At 47.6% G+C, this 13,393-nt stretch overlaps 1 protein-coding gene across 1 annotated transcript in view; it reads left to right on the top strand.

Moving 5' to 3' along the window:
* The first annotated feature begins 2,477 nt into the window (after positions 1–2,477).
* sgcd (sarcoglycan, delta (dystrophin-associated glycoprotein)) overlaps positions 2,478–13,393 on the top strand; it is a 90,289-nt gene continuing 79,373 nt past the window's right edge. The window contains exon 1 of the mRNA XM_028420993.1: positions 2,478–2,854. Coding sequence (XP_028276794.1) covers positions 2,852–2,854 — 3 coding nt within the window. The 5' untranslated portion in view covers positions 2,478–2,851. The remainder of the gene's footprint in view (positions 2,855–13,393) is intronic.

Here is a 13,393-nt window from a genome sequence, read left to right as displayed (position 1 = left end):
GAAAAAGATCCTGTGCTGTGGACGACTGTATGTTTTTGTGTGGTTTGATCATGAAGGTAAAAAGGTCTGAACCTCCTGTTCCATAGGGGGCGCTGTGGTAATGATCTTTTAAATGGGGTTTGCAGCTGAACTGGATGTCTGGAGTTGAGGTGGCAGCATGAATCGTGCTGACCTGCTCGTCAGCTGATCTCACTGAACACATTCAGACCAGATCCTCTCTGAGGAGCAGAAACTCAAAACAAACATTTGACTGCTGCTGGAGTTCAAGTCTTCCTCAAGTTTTCTGCACTCTGCAACACTTTGAAGTCAGGTGAAATCTTCTCAAAGAGCTGCGCACCTTTGTGAAGTCTACCTGAGACGAGCTAACGTTTGAACGCTCCGCTCGGCTGCACCTGTCACTCCTCATGTTTAACAGTCTGTGTGAGTCTTTGGCCTCGCCTCCCTCCACCTCCTCATTATTACTGCACTCCTCTCTTTACCAGACGCATATTAGGGATTTCCTTTTTTTTATTTATTGATTAGTACATCATCAAGTGGAGCTCCACAGCACGGAGGCTCCCCGGGTCTCTGCAGCCTTCATCCCAGCTGCCCACTTTAGATTCAGGACTCGGCCTCGCCTGTGAGACAATGATTGCTGTTATTCTTTGTCTTCTGGACGGCGCTGCTGAGAGAGAGAGAGAGAGAGCGAGAGAGGGGCTGATGGTGAGATGCAAAGGCAGGAAACAAAACATGAGAAATGTAGAAATTACCAGACATGAATTTAGGGTGTGGATGTATTCACAGCTTAACCTGTTCCACTGGCACAGAAAAGGATTTTAACCTCCTTTAATAATAAAGCACCTCGTCTTTTCTTATCAAAGGCGCAGTGCTGCGAAGCGGCTGGATGTAACATCAAAGCATGAAGTATTCCCCCAACCTACGGAGTCAGTCTGAGCACAAACAAGCAGGCAGAGAGAATGGGATCAGTGTGGCTGTGGAAGAGGAGGCCGGGGGAGGAAGGGGAGGAAGGGGGGAGCGAAGAAAGTGAAGCTTTGTGAGGCTTTTCCTCCCTCGCTGTCAGGCCACGAAGCGGAGGAGAGGAATCTGCAACTCAGCTCGCAGGCACGTGCACTCACACGTGGTCGCGCCTCCGTTCAGCTTAACTTTGAGGCGTCTCTGAACGCTGCGTTATTCGCCGCTCTCAGTGGCGGCGCTGTGTGGTGTGACGTCACCCACAAGCAAAGAGGTGGAGATGCAGCCACCTGCAGGGCTGAGACCTGGAGCCCATGTTAGTGTTGATAGATGCAGTTCACCCTGCAGCCTGCAGGGGCTCCAAGCGAGTCAATCCCCACAGACCTCCATGTTAAAATGTCCATCTTCACAACATGTTTACACTGCCGACATCCTGAGGCTCCCACAGAGACTCAAAGCAGCTCCTCAGAAACCTGCGGCTGACGTCGCAGAAGCTTCGTCCATAGTTAAGTCCTGTTTATGTGATTGAATCACTGTTGAAGACAGCCTCAGGTGGACATGGGAGGAACTGCAGTTTTTGGGCACGCATGAACCGCATTTTTCAGTCCCTGGAAGATGCTATTTGATTTATTTTAAGTAAAATTTGTGTTTAATGTTCAAATAAGTGTGTTACTTTGTTTACTGTTTAGTGTTATATGACTGTCTTTAGCTCAGGACATGCTAGTTGGATTCCATTGACCCCCCACCTCTGTAAACCTAGGGGAACACTGTAGCATATTAGCATGTTAGCAGTTCCTGTCCCCTCAGCGAGTGTTTGGAATGTTAGCATGTTAGCACTTCCTGTCCCCTCAGCGAGTGTTTGGAATGTTACTGCTTTCTAAATCCCACTGATGACTGTTTACTGTCTGAACAAAGGCTACATGCTAACAAGTGGCTACATGGGACTACGGACGATGCCATTAAAGGTCATCCAGGTGTTTGTACTGTAGAAGAGGCCAGAGCGGTGAACCTGGTGTTGCTGATGGTGTAGTCATGTGACCGGGCTGTAGCTGGTTTATAGCTTAGCATTAGCTTTTAGCTCCTGGTGATCATATTCAGGCTTCAAACATCATAAAGTGGAGTTGATCAGTGAAGGTGATCCTGCTGAACTCCACCTGAGAGGATCAATAACTTTATTTTTTTAACGTGATAATCCAAAAGACAATGAAGGAATCTGATTGGATGAACTTCCTGGCTAGACTGCAAAAATCTCTGCTGTTGTATTACAGCTGTTTTCCAGATATATGAGTTTGAATCTACCTCAGATGCACTGAGAACAAAGATAGAAAATAAAATAGAACTAATAAAATCTCTGCCAGCAGAAAGAACAAAGAAGTTTTTCCAGTCCTCAGATAAAAAACACAGCAGAGGCTGGGCTCTGGTGGAGGGAGGTGTCGTCATGACAACACAACACTCACAAGACAAGGCCCGCCTCTTTAAACTTGAAGCCCACATGTTTCTGTGCTTCTAAATCTGGCAGGCAGCTCAGGGTTGAAGGGGTTGGAGCAGCAAGACTCTCCTCAGCGGAGCAGCTAGGAAAGAGAAAGGAAAGAGGTCAGAGGAGTCCACCACGCGTCCAGGAAGCTGCTCACTGCTCAGGGGCTCGGCCAAGAGAGGCGGGGAGCAGTTTGTTATTGGAAAAGCTGACAAGGAAGGCAGCGGGAGGAGAGAGAGAGAGAGAGAGAGAGAGGGGGGTGGTCAGTGAAGGCCTCATGCAGCTTCTTAGCAGCCACTCAGTTCCATTTTTATCTGCCTGGCACACCTCGACTTTTAGCAGAACTCACCGGGAGCCCAGAGGGGAGGGAAGGAAAGAGAGAGAGAGGGAGGAAAGACACGAGCAGGCAAGAAAAGAAAAGAAATCATGGTAAGTTTGGCTGGACTGCTCATTAACTGTGTCGGAGGTGGGCGGGGAGGAGGGCCGAGCTTTGATTAGTGCGGACTTCAGAAAGTGGACCACTTTAGAGTTTGCTTGCTTCTCTCAGAAGAAAAAAAAAAGCTTTTTTCTCCACTTTTAAAAATTCAGACTGAAGTGCGTAAATGAATTTATTTGTCTGGAGCTGGAAATGAAAGTGCAGGAAAAGTGATTTCCCCGGCCGCTTGCTCTTTTCCATCAGCTTTGTGTACAGGCGGAGGGAGTCCGGCCCACTTCCCCCTATCATTCCCCGGCACCACAGTTGGTTTCTATTACCGTGCCCCTCTGGGGAACCAGCTGCTATAAATAAGTAACAAGGAGCCGAGTGTGGACAGAGCGAGGAGGAGGAGGAGGAAAAGCCTCAACACTGATGGTGTGGAAGGAGCAGTTGTGGTGACGGTGTGCGTGTGTGTGTGTCATGGCCGACTTGTTGTGAAGTTTTTGGTTCTATTATTCATCCAGATTTTGACAGTTACTTTCTGAATCTCAGACCTTGGCCTGGTGTTTAACCCCACGTGGATGTGTGGGCTGGTTTTTGTGATAAACAGCGATCGGCCGCCATGTTGTGTTGTTCGTCCTGTTGTTCTAAGAACGATATGTTCACAACACTTTGATGGAATTTCTTCAACTTTTGGCACAAAGATCCACAACATGAGCATGAAGTGAATAACACATGGTGGCTGTAGGTCAAAGGTCATTGTCACTGTTGAACTGAGCATTTGGTGGTCAGAGGTCAAAGGTGGAGGTGGATTGAGGACTTTTTGATGGTCAGAGTTCACAGTACTAGCAGTAAGAATCCTGCTGACTTGTAGGTCAAAGGTCATTGTGACCTCACAAACTTGAGACCACAAAGTTGGTCCCTCTGCACTCGTTCCTGCTTCAAGGACTTGAATGAAAATAAATCGACCTGACTTCTTTTTTGGTGTGGTGACGCGTTGTGGACAGACGGGTGAAGCCCGACACTTGAAGCTCACACAGTGCTGCTATATTTAAACTGGGTGCAGCTTTGTTGGTGCGGGTGAGTTGTACATGGAGACGTCAGCCTCACATTCGGCTCTGTTTATGAGCAATTTTACAAGCGATTGATCAACAGCTGATCTGCATTAGGCTCCTTTAGAGAGGAGGCTTTGAAATAGATTTGAGCTGATTAGGATCATTGGAACTTAGCTCATGATCTTTATTTATGCTGAAACATGCTGGTCGATCCTCCATGCTTTGATTCGTGCACTTTGAGCCCCCTGCTGTTAAAGAAACATGAGTTCAATTACTTCTTAAAATTACCCTCACGAGAACTTGTTTGTATCCCGACAGAAAACCAATGACACTTCAAACTTAAAAGTTGCTGCCTCAGGATTTATAAAGGTCTCATTAGCCCGTTTTTTTTCTTCTTCTTTTGGTTCTGCCGACCTCGGCGAGCGTGATGAGACAGACGTCTGGCGGCGCTTCATCAGCCCCGTTGAGATGCAGCAGATTTAGCCCTTTTTGCAGAGGACGGTCACGTACATGAAGGATTACGGATGAAGGAAAACGTTAAAACGAGCGTCTTCATCGTCAGAGACCAGAACCAGACCACATGTTTCTGGTTTCAGATGACGGGCTTTTGCTTGGTGTGTGTTTGTGGTTCATCGCTGGTGGTTCAGACTGGTCGGCACCTTTCGGTGACGGCCATGTTTTAGGTGTTTTTCCACTCTCAGAGATCCAAAGATCCTCTTCAGACATGCTAACAGATACTAGCTAACCTCCAGAGATTCTCAGCAGATCCTCTTTCACGACTCAACCTGTTTTGTTTATCTTAGTTCCCAATAGATTTTGAGTGACAGAGGATTGATCCGATCAGATCCTCAGTGTGCTTTTAAAACACCTCCCTGACCTCCAGCCGCTTTGAAACAGGACTAATCCAGTGGTGGCTGTAAAGTTGTGTTCAGGGTCTGGCTCCTGCAGGGTTTTCACCCCCACAGGCTGACAAACTCACTGCCTGCACAGGCCGGACTGCATCTGTGTGAGGTAACAGCAGACAACTGGAATCCAGGCAGACAAAGACAGCCAGTCGGGAGGTCGCCGGTTATTTTGGAGCTCTGACTCCCTCTCATCCTAATATAACCGAGCACGGACCGACAGCTGCTGTGGAGTCCTGCAGCAGTGTGCAGCTTTACATGTCAGAGCCGCAGTGGGAGTCAGGAGCTTCCTGCTGGCGGAGGCCACTTCAGACAGATATAATCAATGTATAAACAAAAGCACGGACAAAGAAGAGGCAGAAAGAGCTGCCGGCTGGTCGTCAGTTAGAAAGAGGTCATTCTGCTGTCAGAACATATTGTTACTTATTATTTAAATCAATACATAAAAATATGACATTTTCAACTTCAAAAGACTAAAATCAGAGAATAAAAGTGACATTAGCAGACCAGACAGTTTGTAAAGCACAAGCTCTTTCAGCACAATACCTGGCAGCTGATTGGAAAACCCATCTGTCTATCAGATGCTAGCAACCAATCAGATCAAAGAGAAAACATAACAGGCTGCAGAGCGTCTTTGAAAATCAGCAAGTAGCAGTTAGCATGTCGGGTTTTTGGTCATCTCTGTGAGGAAAATATGAGCATGAAAGCACAAACAGAAAGTTCTTTATGAACCAGCAGGTTCAGGGTGACGGCGCTTCCTCTCAGGACTCGGACTGGTCTGAACCTCAGCGGGTTTTTTGGATGCTCGTTGGATGTATTTGTGTGTTTGTGATCTCAGGAGGATGCAGCTGCCTCACAAAGTCCTCGGTTTTTATATATAAAAGCACATGCAGGGAGCAGCTCCAGGTCCTCTGTATGTTGCTATTTTCACGTTGCTTTTAAACACTGGTTAATATCAGCACATTGACTCATAATGACTGTGTAACACTGGCAGCGCTTTCCACCCACGCAGCTGCAAAAGTCAACAGAGTCGTCTGCTGTTTGCTGACGGTATCGGGAGGTTTTTATCCTTCGTAACAGATCTCAGCAGCAGCTCAACACTTTAGAACCTCCGACTTCAATAAAAGATCAGCTTCTGGCTTAAAACCCAGCAGCGAGGAGCAGCTCCGGCTGCTGCAGTGATCAGGTGGGAGCACCGAGCCGGCAGACACGAGAAACATCTGCATACACCACCAGACTGACACTCTGATGTTCCTGTCATGAAATTGCCGTTTCTCTCAGAACGTGCACGTTGTTGTTGACTCATCATCAGCACTGTTTGCAGCAGAAACCCCTCATTTACTTTAATACCAGCACAGATGTGCTAACAGGAGATTATTTTTTTCAGAATAAAACATATTTACCTGCTGTGTGAACGGCTGTGAGGTTCAGTCTGTGAGCTATGAGAGAGTGTGCGGCTGAAATACTTGGTGCAGTTGAAGCTTGATAGGAGCTGAGATTTTCCTCCGGCCATGGCTGCTCTCTGGAGACAGAGAGAGCAGCTTTTAGAAAAACTCTGCAGAAGATTCACACTTGGAGTGCTTCACTTGTTATTGTGGCTGCATGCTGAGAGGATCAGCTTTAAAAAAAAAAAAAAAATTCAATTCCAGCAGTGCAGAAGCTGATTATAGAAAAACAGTAATTATAACCAAAGACTCTCACAGCTCCCTGTTCACGTACCAGAAAAAGAACGCTGGAAGACGTAAAATGCACCACCGTGGACTTCTGATGCTGCTTCCTCATTCTCTACATGCTAGTCGTGGACTTCACAGCTTAATGTAGGAGAGGAGGCTGCATAAAGAGGAGGAAGAGGAGTCGCTGTGTGGACAGAGGTGCTGAGCAGCCTGGTACCGGGCAGGGACGGCTGGTGCAGTCTCTGTCTGCAGCGTCCAGAGATGTGGGCCACACACATGAGCAGAGCGAGCAGCTTAAACCTGACCGCTGTGGAGTCTCAGGCTGATGTTTCCACCACATTAGCATGTTTGTGCTACGTGCTAATTTAAGCTTTTTCCTGTGAACAGGTTAGTTAGACCTTAAATGGTGTTTGTTCAGACCTGCAGCTGGAATTAGTGCTTTTGGGCTTAATTGACTTCATACATCTTATTGTCCGTCTGTAGCGGCAGCCAGCCCAGTGCATTCTGGGTGATGGTCACAGCACATATTCTCATGTTTTCTCTGCTTCTGTAGCAGCACTTTCAAACATGTTTTCTGCAGGATTTGCACGGCACGCCACTAACCTCGTCATTACCAGCTGCTCTGTGGTCGGCACACATTCAGTTCAGATTTCTGCAACCGTAAAACCGCCCAAAGTCTGGAAAATGACTCATTTGTGAGCTTCAGAACACAAACTGCTGTGTGCGAGTGATTTCTGTGTAACTGTCTGCATGACAGCACGTGAACACATTTCCTAAAATGCTGTGTTTTGTTTTTAGATGTAGTTTCAGACCCTCCGTTTCTCACATGTTGTGTTTTGATTGCCTGTCAGAGCAGAAGCAGCGCTGCCGTCGTGTCCGGAGCGTAACCCTTTCCTGACTTCTGTGTTTATCTTTCCCTCATCAGACGGGTTTGTCAGCCCTCCTGAGGAATAATTCCTCAGATGTTTCTGTTACTGTCTCCTCCCTCCTGCGGACTGATGGATAGATAGAGCCATGGGGGGGGGCTGGAGAGGAAAATGAGAGGCAAATGAGGATGAGGAGACGTGGGGTTGAAGAGGAGACAGAAGCAGTGGGGATTTGCTGAGTGAGTGATAATTTGAGGATTAGACTTGGGAGCAGGAATCGAGCGGTGTCGAGCCAAACCTCTTCCCACATCCACTTGGCACCGCAGCGCAAAGTCATTTCCATGGAAATGATGACCCCCCCCCCCCCCCCACCCCACCCTCTGCTGTCTGTGGCCTCTTCGTCGCCGGGTAAATATGTAGCACCCAAACCTTCCACAGCAGAAAGTGAAATGTAAAGTCTCATTGATGCGTGTTGTTTCTGTCTAATGAGCTGCGTCTGTGCAGCCACCTGCAGGCTTCATCCATTACTGCCCTGGATCAAAGCGCAGCGCGGCGTCCGCCGGGTCAGTTACCCGGGAAACTTCCTATTTACTTACTTTGGTGATCCGACAGAGCATGTCATCTTTTTCACATCATTACACCTTTCCTCGGACTGAAAGAGACAAATATAATTAAACTCTGTTGGTCATTTCAAACAACGCAGACAGCATTAAAACTCAGACTCTGATCTGAGTGCGTTTCCTGATTCGTACAAGCGACTTCATCCGCTTCATTTTCTTCAGATAGCTTTTTTATTACCTGGCTGATGAGTTCTCTGATTGCAATCATGGATTTCTGAAAATCTAAATTCAGTTTTAACACAGAAAAACAAAGACTCCCAGCTGAAGGCTGAAAAGTGATCAAACGTGTAGCATCTCTTTAGGGCAAAGCATCGACTCCATATAAAGATGGAGGATGTGGCTCGAGTGACGTGTCCGGTGATGTCGGCCCACACATCATTAACATGGAGGTAGCCTCATGTCGGAGTTAATGCAGGTGAAACGGTTTAAAACGTGTAGTTGCCTCATGCTGCTTGTCATTAAAAGTCACGTTATTAACACGCCATGGCGTGATGCTGCGTTCACCCTTGCAGGTGCTGACCACTCAGATCACAAGCTTCCTGCTTCTGAGAGTCCATTTTTATTTGAACGAGCATGAAAGACTGGTGTAGAACACAGACAGGCGCTCTCCCTCCTGCTCTCGCTGTTGATGATCTTTTAAATAATTGATGATCTGCAGTGTTTGGACACGGGAAACTTGATCCTTCACCACTTAAAAAAGTGAAGTTTTGTTGTTTATTGGTTGAGATGAAAACAAAAGAGCAGCAGAGCTCTGAGCGATGTGAAGCGTCAGCAGGTTGTCGTGTTTTTGTTGGGAAATCTTTAACTAGCTTCCTGACTTTGATTTCCTGCTTACACGGCTTTGAGGCCGATTACAGCCGGTTAACACGATGAGGGATCTCCAGTTCTGTGTTAATTGGCAAAGTGTTTGTTATGTTTTTCTGCCAATTAAAAGCAGAGGAGTGCGTGCGGTTTGAGGAGCTGTCTGTCGTCTCTGCTTTCTGCGTATGGAGCATCTGATCCGTGGCTTCCTGCAGGTTTTAAACTGATGGGATTGTGTTAAGTGAACATAACACTGTAAACGCTGTGCGGAGCAGCTCAACGGGGAAACACGATCTGGGGAAACAGCAGAAGAAAAACCTGATGCTCACATGCTGCAGTGTGGTGGAGGCGGTGTGGACGAGGACGTGTGGACTGTGTGACCAGGAGCTTCTGCAGCTTGTTCATGTTTTTAGAAGAATCAGCTGCACACACATCAGTGTGTGTCTGAGGTTGTGTGTTAACACGTGCCACGCAGCAGGAGGCAACACTGAAACATGTTGGGTGAGAGATATTCTGTTTCAGGTCGGGTTTAAGGCAACAGATGGAAAGAGTACTTGCAGTAGGAACCTCCCTCTGTGAACACGTGTGTGTTTATTTACACACTGATGGAAGCGGCGTGGCGTGGCGTGGAAACACACCCCGGAAAACTTATCAACATAAACTGAGGAGCTCCACTAACAGACAAACATTAAAGAAGCTGTGACGGAGCAGCCCCGTCACTGACTGCACACACACACATTCTTATCTGTGTTACTCACTCACTTGTCCTCGTCCTTTGATTTCTTTGGTTCCTCAGACAGGATCCTCGTTGGTTTCTCTGTAACATCCACTCAGAGAATAACGGGCTACAGACCTCCACCTTAGAGCTAGCTGCAGGCTGACTCCACCTGTCAGCTACAGCGACGTATGGCTGACGTAGAACAGGTCATAGGATTACAGTTAGTAACATTAGTGCTGCTGCAGACCGGCTCAGGCGGTGGTAACACGGTGCGCTCTTGCTTGCTTGTTGTGTTCAGGGTGACGTCTGTAACATGTCAGGAGTGCGGTGTGCTTATTAAAGCAGCTTCAGAGGCAAACTGTGATTCAAACTCTTTGTCCTGTAATCTGTTTGAATAGATACATGAACTACGGAGCAGCTGAAGTGGGGCGAAGGAAAGCTGCCGTGCATGAGATGGTCTGAAGATGAACTCGTACTTTGCGTGTTTGTACAGTTTGTAGTTGTATAATTCATGCTGTCACACACGTTCCTCCTCCCTCAGTGCTGTTTACTCTTCTTTGAACATTTGCATATTTCATTCTCCCTCTGAACACAAACTTTGCAGACACACACTGCAGCTCAGCGCTCAGCTGTGCAGACACTCACATTCACTACGTGGTGTCACAGTTCACGTGGAGCCTCGTGGATCCTTGATGTTCCAGCCGTGGACAAAGTCCGCGTCCTTCACACCGTGACGGATGCAGTGTAAAGATGCTGAAACTTCTGATCGGATGTCAGGTCTGCTTTAAATGTCACCAGAGGTTACTGTGGCAGTGAATTATGGAGGCTCAAAATGTTTCCTCGTCATATTTTCTGTTGATTCTTAAGAGATAAGGTCACTCAGCCTCTTTCTCTCCCTGATCTCCCCCGCTCTCTCTCTCTCCATCCTTTTGTTTGAAAGTTCCTGTGAGTCGTCTCAGCCTCTCTCTGTGTTTATCCCTCTGTCTTCTCCACTTTTGTCTCCCATTCTTCTCTCTCTCCCCCCGTGTCTGCCGTCTCTTTCTTACCTCCGTCACGTCCCTGAGAGAGAGTACAGCATGACCGATTGGCACTTACCATAAAAATTGTTGTTCTAAATAGTCCCAGACTCCCAAACAAAGCGGCATTGTGCATACAAATGAGCGCTCAGCGCGCATCAGCGAAGACGGACAACTGCCGCTGAGCACCTATAATAATGATGAAGGCGTGGAGGAGCGCGGCGTGCAGTAAATACCGCACAGATGTTTACCGGAAGCCATCTTTGAAGTGCAGAGAAGTCAAAACGGCCATCAGTCAGCTCGAAACTTTGACGGGCCGCAGGACGAGAATGCAGAGGAGAGGTTTACTGTGAAAAGAAACGTCCCGACAGGAAGGATTCCATCAGATAAATGCGTCGACTCGTTAACGTTAGACTCGATAACGCCGGATGAAAAGAACAGAAAGATCCGATTCACCAGCTACCAGCCCGTCCTCACCAGGAAAAAGGTTCTTCACAAGTCAACATGTGTGCATATTTCTCCGGCTGTGTCCATGTGCATTCACGGGGGCGCAGACTCGCCACGACGGTAGCCGAAAATGGTGACCATGTGGAGAGCCGGCTGTATCTGACTTCATTCCATATTTCATCACTTCACTGTGCGTCTGGTCCTTCTTCAGCAGGTTGTCTCGGCTCTGCCGTCACTCCGAAACCTCTTGAAAAATAAATGCAGCGTGCTCGGACAGCGATCCGTCCACGTGGCCGGGTCAATACTTTGACCAACATTCACCTCTGCAGCATGTTTTCTGAATCGGGAACTGTCAGCCTGTAATTATTTAAAGCTTTCTTTGTTGCCATGGTTACTGATTGTAGGCAGCTAGAGGAGAAGCTACACCCACAGTACTGCTCCTCTTTGTGTCTGTCACATGATCAGTCAGTGTGTTCTCATTGGTCCTCTACACAAACAGACACGCCATCATGTGCAGAATAACTCAGAAATCAGATCAGACAGATACTCTCTGAAGGTTGGTCATGTGACTGCTGCTCACATCATGGCTTCCTGCTTCTTGCTAAGAAAGAAGAACTGATTTTTTTGCAGTTTTAAATAGAAATGTTTTTTTTTTTAAGTGTTGATGACGGGAACACACTGCAGAATCAGCTGTGAGTGCAGAGAGTAGCTGTCTCCATGCTCTTGTTACAGTGACGACAAAAGGCCTTCATTAGCAAATATTTGCCTCCCTGCTGGATTATTGACGCTGAACCCTGATTCTCAGCCAGAGGAGCTGTTGTCGGCTGGTAGAGACCCCTGCTGAGCTCAAAAGACATGTGCAATCCTACAGCAAACAGCACAGTCATGCTTCCAGAGATCTGTTTCCAGGAAGCTGCTCTTGGCTGTGAGATTAATATTTATTTACTGAGGGTTTGGAGAGAGGAGTCGTGTGCCATCTGGTTGAGCCACAAAAAAACCCACAAGCTCCTTCTGAAAAATCCCCCACGGATTCCTCCAACAGGCAGAGAGAGAGCCTGCGAACGGATGGGCAGCTAAGCCAGTAGAAGGTGTCTGATATTTTCTGGATCACAGTCAATTCCTGTGTAATACCAAGAAAACACTGAGACTGAGGCTCTAAACCGGCCACTTCTCTGCTGGAGACCATCCACAGGACTTTAATCTGACTTGCAGTGGCCCTGCAGCGACGTCAGAAAGCACTTTCAGCCACATTCAAGCACTGCACTGATGTGAAGAGGACTATAAGACCCCATGTGGCGCGAGCCGGGGCCCCAGCTGTGCCTGCCGGAAACCAGACCGGCGGTTGAAAGGAGAGAGGCTGTGTGGAGGTGTGACTGCTCTGTGATCTGTCCAGGAAAACGTCACAGGAGGTCGATGTTCTGAAGCCTTGGAAACGACCACCGTGGGTGTATCTGTGCTGCGGACGTGACATGTTAGCAGCTGAAAATGGCTGCAGAAGGTAACGTCTGATGACCTACACGTCCACGGCTGTCCTCGGCTGTCCACAGCTGTCTCTGGGTCTTGTAGGTTTGTTTATACTTGTGTCTTTGGCTCTTTATTTTCAGCACTGTAGTTTAACCTCTGCTCCTGTGCTCTGGTTTGTCTGTCCATCCTGGAGGAGCTGTATTTCAATGGAGTTACAAATGAAGAGCCTAATGCGTTTGGTTGTTGTATTTTGAACAGGCCGTGAAGCCCTCTGAGACGCTTCCATTTTATGCAGCTCGTCTCATTAGGCGTTGTTCTTCAGGTGTTCCACCAAAGAGCTCATACATCCAGGCGATAAATCATAGCCGGCGCTCTCCGTCTCTGTGTTGTCTTATTTCCACAGGCTGGAGTGAGAGTGAAACCGCTTCAGATGAGGCTTTTATTTTGCTCCGCCGTCACTCCTGGGGATGGATTAACAGGCCAACATTAGTTCAGCAATCACGTCTTCTGTCTCTGACTCACTCTCAGCCTCTCCTGAGATCTTCTGCACTGAATAGAATCGCTTCAAGTAGAAAAGTCTCTTTGACGTGCATGCTGAAACTCACAGGTAGAACCTTGAAACACCTCTCAGACTTGTTGGAGAAAAAAAGAGTTGCACCAACACCCAAATAGTCTCATCAGGTACCAAAATGACACATTTATCAGAGAAAGGAAGCGAGCAGAAAGCCATGATGGACTCACATTATTCTGCACACACACGTGTCTGACTCTCTCATGATTGTGCTGTTTCCATAGTGAACAGCGTGTTGCAGTGAACAGTGAAAGAAATATCCAGACACTGTGCTGTGAAATGTGTTTTTCGGGGGCCGTGATTGAAAAGGCACCTGTGAGACTAATGAGAAAGTTTAGGAACAAAGCGGCGCCCTCTGGAGGTTCCGGCCCGGGCTCCTCGGTGACAGCATGTAAACAAGCCGTGAAAAGTTCAGCCGAA

Source organism: Parambassis ranga, chromosome 14 (assembly GCF_900634625.1).
Source record: "Parambassis ranga chromosome 14, fParRan2.1, whole genome shotgun sequence".
NCBI classification, from domain to species: domain Eukaryota; kingdom Metazoa; phylum Chordata; class Actinopteri; family Ambassidae; genus Parambassis; species Parambassis ranga.
This window is presented reverse-complemented; position numbering and strand designations above follow the sequence as displayed.